General features: G+C 40.4%; 1 protein-coding gene across 1 annotated transcript; it reads right to left on the bottom strand.

Moving 5' to 3' along the window:
- Positions 1–617: 617 nt before the first annotated feature.
- On the bottom strand, positions 618–8,726 carry LOC138851955 (exostosin-2-like; the record flags this gene model as incomplete). The annotated part of the gene is made up of 2 exons (XM_070081523.1): positions 618–813; positions 8,523–8,726. Coding segments are annotated over 2 exons (400 nt in total), but the record flags the coding sequence as incomplete, so codon positions are not given.
- Positions 8,727–9,686: the final 960 nt, after the last annotated feature.

The following is a 9,686-nucleotide window of genomic DNA, read 5'->3' as shown; positions in this document are numbered from 1 at the left end:
TATGAAGTATAAAGGCTAGACATAGGGTCCTGTGAGCCTCAGTAGGTAGACAGTGTGCTTGTCTGTAGAGGAACTTCAGCCTGGCATTCACTTTCTTTACTACACTGTTCCTATCAATTCTCCTGGCATGCATGGGTCATAGGGGATTCCCAGATATTTTACTGAGGAAAGTGAACTGACAGGTTTCCCATTACACCGGACATTAAAATTATTTACCCTTCTCAGTTTATGTTTCATGCCAAAGAGCATGGCTTCCGTTTTCCCGAGGTGTAACGAGAGTTTGTTGTCTACTAACCATTTGCTGCAGAACTCTAGTGAAGTGAAGAAGTGAGAATGAAGCAAGAAGTGAGAGTGAAGCAAGAAGAAGTGAGAGTGAAGCAGCCACGTTAACACTCATATACTTGTCATATAAATGGTTACAAATCCCACAAGCTGAAGAATGAGACACTTGTGGAACATCTGGGAATGTTTAGTGAGGAAATGTTTTGCCAGCCAGTGACTTCACTCCATCACCTGATATATGGAATAAACATGTTATAATGTTTATCATTATATGTATGTCAGGGTAGACAAACATCTTGAAGCTGTTATAATGTTTATCATGCTAGAGTACTTACTCTGAGTACATCAGGGTAGACAAACATCTTGGAGCCTTGACACCTCACTGTCAGGTTGGTAAAGTGTTGACACTTGTCTAAGACAAGCAAGTCATCAGGCTGCGTCTTCTTGTCGAGACGCTGGGCCTCCAGGTCTTCACGGTAGTCACGATGAATGTTTACCTGCGAAGACACCACCAGCCAGCGTCGGGATGCTCTGTTAACAAGACAATATAACAGTCTCAGCCATCCTCTACTGTATAATTTTCATGGCAGTTTATAAAATAATAAAAGGCAAGGAAACAAAGCAGACATAAAATGAAACATTTATGGAACATTTGGGTATCTTTATTGTGGAAAGATTTTGCCAACCAGGGCTTTCTTCAGTCCAATACAGAAAACAACAATAGAAGATGAAGAGGAGCTTGAGGTAATCAGTCCTTCAGTCTGGAGTTGATGTGTTCAGTCCATCTATCTTAATTAACCCTTTGACTGTCGCGGCCGTATATATACGTCTTACGTCCTGGTGTCGCAAAATTTAAAAAAAAAAAAAAAAAAAAAAATTTCTTACGAAATGATAGAATCTTTTCCCGATTGTAATGACACCAAAAAAACGAAATTTGATGGAAAACTGACGGAATTATGCTCTCGCGAAGTTAGCGACCTCGGCGCCGTTTACAAATCGGCGATTTCGCCCACTTTGAGCCCTATTTTTGGCTAATTCCATTGTTCCAGTCGCCCAAACTCATAGCTATTTCCTTAGAACTCCATTTTTTCTATCGATTGAGTACAAGAAACTGCCCATTTACCGATTTCAACTACCTAATAATGTTGTCAGAAATTTCCAATTTGGCCAATTTCACGAAAACTAAAAAATATGACAATTTCAAAATAAGGTCCAGAATGAACAATGCAGACATTCCTGGCTCTAAAATAACATTTTCTTTGCTCATCAGTCGTGTTTCCAGGCCCCTCTGATATTACTCTTGCTTTCCATTTTGAATTTTTATTCAAACAAAAAATTGAAGACTTACTATTATGCAGACTACTGCAATACTGTAATAATTGTATAAATAACATCAACCCATTCATGACTGCATATTAGAATGGCTAGTTGGACATTTACTGGAAAATGGCATCATTTGCTTACTTTTGAACATTGGCAAAAATCAAACATTTCCCCTATTTTGAGCTCCATTTCTAGGTTCTTTTTATAGTAAAATCAATCAAAGTCATCTCCATTTCTATAATATGTCTTCCATTCTATCAAATGAGACCAACAAAATGAGAATACAACCATAAATACTATACGAAAATAGACCACAAAGTCGGCATTTTAATTAAAAAAAACGGTCGGAGTTTTTTTTTCTCATTAAGCACTGCGTGCTCCAGGATTTTTTTTATATGGTGCACACTGACCACACAGACCCATTCTCTCACATGTAGGCCTACCAGCTTTCTCCTGGTTGATTTGAAGCCGCTAGAATTTATGAGTATATATACGTCAAACACGGTACCTCGTAAGACGTATATATACGGCCGCGACAGTCAAAGGGTTAAAGTGCAACATATGTATGGAGAAGTGGCTTATATACTGCAGGCACAGTAAATAAAAAAACAAATTAAAGAACAATGGTCATTAACAAAATCAAAAGCACAGAAAATGAAACACAAGAAGAGTGGTGTTTACCATGTGCTACTACTGACACACACGTCAATGCCTCAGCTGTAGAGAAAAACATAGACAACTTCTTGTACTGTGTGTTTTATTACCAACATGTGAGCCTCCTTGTAGTACACAGTCATGCATCACTTAACCCTTTGAGGGTCCAAGCCGTAGATCTATGCCTTGTCCACAGGGTCCAAGAATTTTCAAATTTTTTTTCTTTTGTTATTTTTCTTATGAAATAGTAGAGAATCTTTTTCCAAAGGTAATAAAACAAAAAGTACAAAATTTGATGGAAAACTAATGAAATTACGCTCTCGCAAATTTTGCTGCATCAGCAATATTTATGCGTCGGTGATTTTGCCTACTTTGACTCCTATTTTAGACTAATTACATTATTCCAATTGACCAAGTTCTTAGCTACTTTGCTAGTATCACTTCTACTTTATCGACTGAGCAAAAGAAACTGCCCAGTCAACTATTTCAACTACCCAATAAAGTGATCAGAAATTGGCAAATTTCACACAAAGTTCAAAATGTACTCCAATTTCAAAATAGGGCCCAGAATAAACAATGCAGGAATTCCTGGCACTAAAATAACATTTCCTCTGTTTATCAGTTATGTTTCCAGGCTTTACAGATGAATTCCATTTTGATTTTTTATTCACAAAAAAGATTTTTATTCACACCACAAAACAGAAGATTTACTGTTATGTAATATTGTAATAATTGTATAAATAATATCAGCACATTTGTGAACACATATTAGACCCACTAAATGACGTGTACTGGACATGTGACATCATATGTTTACTTTTGAACATTGGGAAAAATTTAACATTTCTGCTACTTTGAGCTCAATTTCATGCTATTTTCACTACTAAAACCTATCAAAATCATCTCTATTTCTGTAATATATCTTCCATTCTGTCAAATGAGACCAAGAATCCACAAATACAACCATAAAAACCATAAGAAATACACTGCAAAGTCGCTGTTTTAATCTAAAAACAGTCACAGATTTTTTTCTCATTACCTGGAGTTTACCTGGAGAGAGTTCCGGGGGTCAACGCCCCCGGCGGCCTGGTCTGTGACCAGGCCTCCTGGTGGATCAGAGCCTGATCAACCAGGCTGTTGCTGCTGGCTGCACGCAAACCAACGTACGAGCCACAGCCCGGCTGATCAGGAACCGACTTTAGGTGCTTGTCCAGTGCCAGCTTGAAGACTGCCAGGGGTCTGTTGGTAATCCCCCTTATGTATGCTGGGAGGCAGTTGAACAGTCTCGGGCCCCTGACACTTATTGTATGGTCTCTTAACGTGCTAGTGACACCCCTGCTTTTCATTGGGGGGATGTTGCATCGTCTGCCAAGTCTTTTGCTTTCGTAGTGAGTGATTTCGTGTGCAAGTTCGGTACTAGTCCCTCTAGGATTTTCCAGGAGTATGTAATCATGTATTCATGTATCTCTCCTGCCTGCGTTCCAGGGAATACAGGTTTAGGAACCTCAAGCGCTCCCAGTAATTGAGGTGTTTTATCTCCGTTATGCGCGCCGTGAAGGTTCTCTGTACATTTTCTAGGTCAGCAATTTCACCTGCCTTGAAAGGTGCTGTTAGTGTGCAGCAATATTCCAGCCTAGATAGAACAAGTGACCTGAAGAGTGTCATCATGGGCTTGGCCTCCCTAGTTTTGAAGGTTTTCATTATCCATCCTGTCATTTTTCTAGCAGATGCGATTGATACAATGTTATGGTCCTTGAAGGTGAGATCCTCTGACATGATCACTCCCAGGTCTTTGACGTTGGTGTTTCGCTCTATTTTGTGGCCAGAATTTGTTTTGTACTTTGATGAAGATTTAATTTCCTCGTGTTTACCATATCTGAGTAATTGAAATTTCTCATCGTTGAACTTCATATTGTTTTCTGCAGCCCACTGAAAGATTTGGTTGATGTCCGCCTGGAGCCTTGCAGTGTCTGCAATGGAAGACACTGTCATGCAGATTCGGGTGTCATCTGCAAAGGAAGACACGGTGCTGTGGCTGACATCCTTGTCTATGTCGGATATGAGGATGAGGAACAAGATGGGAGCGAGTACTGTGCCTTGTGGAACAGAGCTTTTCACCATAGCTGCCTCGGACTTTACTCTGTTGACGACTACTCTCTGTGCTGTTAGTGAGGAAATTATAGATCCATCAACCGACTTTTCCTGTTATTCCTTTAGCACGCATTTTGTGCGCTATTATGCCATGGTCACACTTGTCGAAGGCTTTTGCAAAGTCTGTATATATTACATCTGCATTCTTTTTGTCTTCTAGTGCATTTAGGACCTTGTCGTAGTGATCCAATAGTTGAGACAGACAGGAGCGACCTGTTCTAAACCCATGTTGCCCTGGGTTGTGTAACTGATGGGTTTCTAGATGGGTGGTGATCTTGCTTCTTAGGACCCTTTCAAAGATTTTTATGATATGGGATGTTAGTGCTATTGGTCTGTACAGTGGACCCCCGGTTAACGATTTTAATCCGTGCAAGAGGGGTAATTGTTATGCGAAATAATCGCTATGTGAATGAATTTTCCCCATAAGAAATAATGGAAATCAAATTAATCCGTGCAAGACACCCAAAAGTATGAAAAAAAAAATTTTACCACATGAAATATACATTTTCCCACACACAAAGAGAAGGATACATGCACAATAGTAGAGTAGTACATGCACAATATATATTGTGCATGTACTACTCTACTAAATGAAGAATAAATGACACTTACCTTTATTGAAGATGCAGCAATGACTGATGAGACACTGTGTCCTGGGAGTGCCTTTTCCTCCTGAGTACTGTAGGTCCTGTTTGGCATTTTCTTCCAGAACAGGCCTTATCACACTGTGTATGCCACTACGATTCTTAAATCTCTCAAACCAACCTTTGCTGGCTTTAAATTCACCAATATGAGCACTAGTTCCAGGCATTTTTCCCTGTTCACCTGGGTGTTAGTCGACTTGTGTGGGTTGCATCCTGGGAGACAAGATTAAGGACCCCAATGGAAATAAGTTAGACAGTCTTCGATGACACTGACTTTTTTGGGTTATCCTGGGTGGCAAATCCTCTGGGGTTAATTGTTTCTTGGTATTCTCAATAAGCCACACCAACAACGGTGCTACAGCAGCAGCAGCAGCTGACAGTGCAGCAGCAGCAGCAGCTGACAGTGCAGCAGCAGCAGCAGCAGCAGCAGCAGCTGTACCACCAATAGTAGCGATGGTTGATTGGGGTTTATTATACAACCTGGCCAGCTCGGAGACATGCACTCCACTTTCATACTTATCAATGATCTTTTTCTTCATCTCTATTGCAATTCTCACCCTTATTGCTGTAGGGTTGGCACTAGAAGCTTTCTTGGGGCCCATGGTCACTTATTTTCCAGAAAAAGCACCGAAAACACTGTAATAATACGAAATATTCCGATTGTATGCTTGGATGTTACCGCGGAGGCTGGCTGGTAAACAATGCCACTGGCGGAACATGTGAGCGTGGCTCAGGCCGCACATTGGACACGTCTCGGACGAAAATCGGTAAGCGGGTTTTTAAGCGGTATGTGAGGCAAAATTTTTGCAATTAAAGTAAGCGGTATGCGAAATAATCGCTATGTGATGCCATCGTTATGCGGGGGTCCACTGTAGTTCTTTGCTGTTGCTTTACTGCCCCCTTTGTGGAGTGGGGCTATGTCTGTTGTTTTTGGGATGTTAGTGCTATTGGTCTGTAGTTCTTTGCTGTTGCTTTACTGCCCCCTTTGTGGAGTGGGGCTATGTCTGTTGTTTTTAGTAACTGTGAGACGACCCCCATGTCCATGCTCCCTCTCCATAGGATGGAAAAGGCTCGTGATAGGGGCTTCTTGCAGTTCTTGATGAACACGGAGTTCCATGAGTCTGGCCCTGGGGCAGAGTGCATGGGCACTGCATGCTGCAAGATTTGTTTTATATGGTGCACACTACCAATAGATCCATTCTCTCATATCTAGGCCAAAATTTACTGCTCACAGTGAGCCAATGGGCCACCACTGGCCCACACATCCATCACACCCTGGTCGATCTGGCGCCTGGTAAAAATATTTATCCAATTTCCTTTCTGAGACTTCTACACTTGTTCCAGCAGTGTTTCTGATATCTTCTGGAAAGATGCTGAATAGTTTGAAGCAATGGATACTAATACAATGTTCTCTTATTGTGCTCACTGCATGCCTGCTTTCTCACTTTTTTTTTGTTTTTTTGCACTTCCTCCCATATCTCTCACTCCAGTATATTGTTATGGTAGGTGTGCAGATTTGGGACAAAGCCCTTGAGTACTGTCCAGGTATATGTTATCATGAATCTCTCTCTCCTCCACTCCAGTGAGTACATATTCAAGACTTGAAGGTGTTCCCAGTAGTTTAAATGCTTCATTAGATCTATGTGGACCATAAATGATCTCTGTACCTGTTCCAGTTCTGATATATCTCCTTCCCTGAATAGGGCCACTAACACTGAATAATATTCTAAATGACAGAGCACAAGCAATCTGAAGTGTCACCATTGGCATTACTTCTTTCATTTCGAAAGTTCTCATTATCCACCTCATCATCTCCCTAGCTGTTATGACCTTAGTCTTATTGTGTTCTTTGAAAGAAAGACAATCTTCTTGAATTTTGTATAAAGTGTTCATTTTGCCTTCTTCATTATTTCCATATTTAAGCAGTTGGAACTTATCACCACTGAACATCATATTGTTCTCCACTGCCCACTGGAAAATCATACACATCTGTCTGTAGCAGGAAATATCATTAGGAAGTGATCATCTTGCTTCAGATGAGAAGAGTATTTGGTGATCATTACAGTGGTGATTGTGTAGTATACATGTTGTGATTTGGTATTTCAGTATTATTCGCCTGATGACAAACAAACAAAAGTGGACATATGGTGGTCTGTTGCTGGTCCTCATCTGGTACATATTGTATGCACTGAGCACTGATATGTCCACGAGATGGATAAAAATTTCATGTACCACTTGTAACTCTTACAGACACAATCAACAAACCCATTGTCCACCAAATACACACTGGCAGTGTAATTGATGACAGCAGTGGTTCTCAGAATGGGTTCATTGCTGCTTCTGTTCACTTTTCCTGTCTCTTTCATTTCATGGTGGTGGATCGACGTCAACAATGTTATATCATGTTTGTCATGACACCAAAATGCCATGATGTCACTGGCATGAAACACCTACACCTCAGTGGTACTAATACCTGCACTGAGCCTGGGTACATTTTATGTGATCCACACACTATATCACACATGTCTGTCATGTTTACACACATGACAGTCTACCTTTGGATCGACTCAAAGACTTGTCAGTGGCAAGGTTCACTGAACTTTTGTCTGAGATAGATAAAAAAATATCCTTGATCTTGTATGGCATGACATTCCTGTCAGACCTCGTCTTGTCTGAGAAGTGTAGCATACGTAACAGCAGGATAAATCTGTTGATGGGATGAGATCACTGAAGGTCAGAGTACAAATTAGGCAGTCAGTCAACCAGTATGATGAGTACTGTTCATATACACATGTGACATAAGCATTATTGTGGCAAACAAGAGATACATCTCAGACACAGCTGTGTCCTTCCAACAGTGTAGTTATAAGCGCAGTGAAACCATGGTATTTGTCATTGTATACTGGAAGTATCTCTTGGTTTCCTTCACAATAATTTGTATAAAGGGTTCATCAAACATAGTTAAAAGAATTCAAGTTATGTGACATCATTCCTGAGAGTACAGTTGGCCTAGATTCTGTTTTGTGTGTTGTCAAATTGACTGAGACTGGGTCAAAATGTACATCCAACTGCCAATCCCAGATGTGGTCTGGTGGTGGTTGTTGGATATTAGCAGCTGGTTGTGGTGGTTGTGCTGGGGTGGTGGACGCAGCCATGGGTTAATGGGGCGTGGGGTGGTGGACGCAGCCATGGGTTAATGGGGCGTGGGGTGGTGGACGCAGCCATGGGTCAATGGGGGGTGGAGTGTATGACATGGTTCCCAGCCTGTGGAATCATTGGCCCCCAAAAGAGTCCTCAAGGAAAATGATAGATGTAAATTCAATCAATTTGAAGCTCCATGATGAAGTGGTTACAGCACTGTTCCTGCTACTCACTTGGAGCTATTAGTTCACTTTATGAGACTTTCACTGTAACTCTTCATTAGACCAAATAGATAAAGCAAAGGGTAAATAAATAATATTAACTTACACTGGTTTTCTTCCTATGGGAGAGTCCTGGTGGGCTGGATTATACACAGGGATTGAAACATCATAGCCCCGGCGGTAGGTGAGGGAAGAAAAGCCTCCACCAGCAACAATCACCTTGCCACGCTGCAAGCTGAGTGTGGTATCAAACACGGGTGCAGTTCCTGGCAACATGTTGAACACAAGGTGGTTCTCACCCTCTGACCAGCTGTGGAATATAACAAAATATTGCATCACATGGCTATATGGATGCTGTAGTTAATAAACTGTGTCAGTTTGTTACTTTAAAAAATAATATCACTAGGGAAAGGTTAACCCTTGAAGGGTCGACAGGCCCTCTCCCAGACTTGTTCTCAGGGTTGACAAATTTTCAAAAAAAGAAAAAATTATTTTTTCTTATGGAAAGATAGAGAATCTTTTCCCGATCATAATGACACCAAAAGTATAAAATTTGATGGAAAACTTATGGAATTATGCTCTCACGAAGTTAGCGGTCTCGACGATGTTTACGCATCGGCGATTTTGCCCACTTTGAGCCCTATTTTTGGCCAATTACAGTGTACTAGCCGACAAAAATCATAACTATTTTGCTAAAACTCCATTTTTTCTATCAAATGAGTACAAGAAACCACCCATTTACCAATTTCGACTATCCAATAAAGTGGTCAGAATTTAGCAATTTTGCCAATTTCACACAAATTTCAAAAGATGCCAATTTCCAAATAGGGTCCAGAATAAACAAGAAAGACATTCCTGGCACTAAAATAACATTTCCTCTGTTCATTTGTCACATCCCCACGCCTCTTTTACATTCTTATGCTTTCCACTCTAAATTTTTATTCTCACAAAAAATAGAAGATTTATTGTTATGCAGGCTACTGCATTAGTGTAGAAATGGTATAAATAATATTGGTGCACTTGTGAAAGAACATTAGACTCACCAGTTGACATGTATTGGACACGTAGCATGATTTGTTTACTTTTGAACTTTGGCAAAAATCGAAGAGTTATGCTACTTTGAGCTCAATTTCAAGGTACTTTTCATTGTAAAACCAATGTAAATTGTCTCAATTTCTGTAATGTGTCTTCCATTCTATAAAATGAGACCAGGAAAACTAGAATACCATCATAAATACCACACAAAAATACAGTGCAAAGTAGCTGTTTT

The sequence above is a fragment of the Cherax quadricarinatus genome, unplaced genomic scaffold (genome assembly GCF_038502225.1).
Source record: "Cherax quadricarinatus isolate ZL_2023a unplaced genomic scaffold, ASM3850222v1 Contig2986, whole genome shotgun sequence".
NCBI lineage: Eukaryota > Metazoa > Arthropoda > Malacostraca > Decapoda > Parastacidae > Cherax > Cherax quadricarinatus.
Note: the sequence above shows the minus strand (reverse complement) of the source record. Positions and strands in the feature narration are given on the sequence as shown.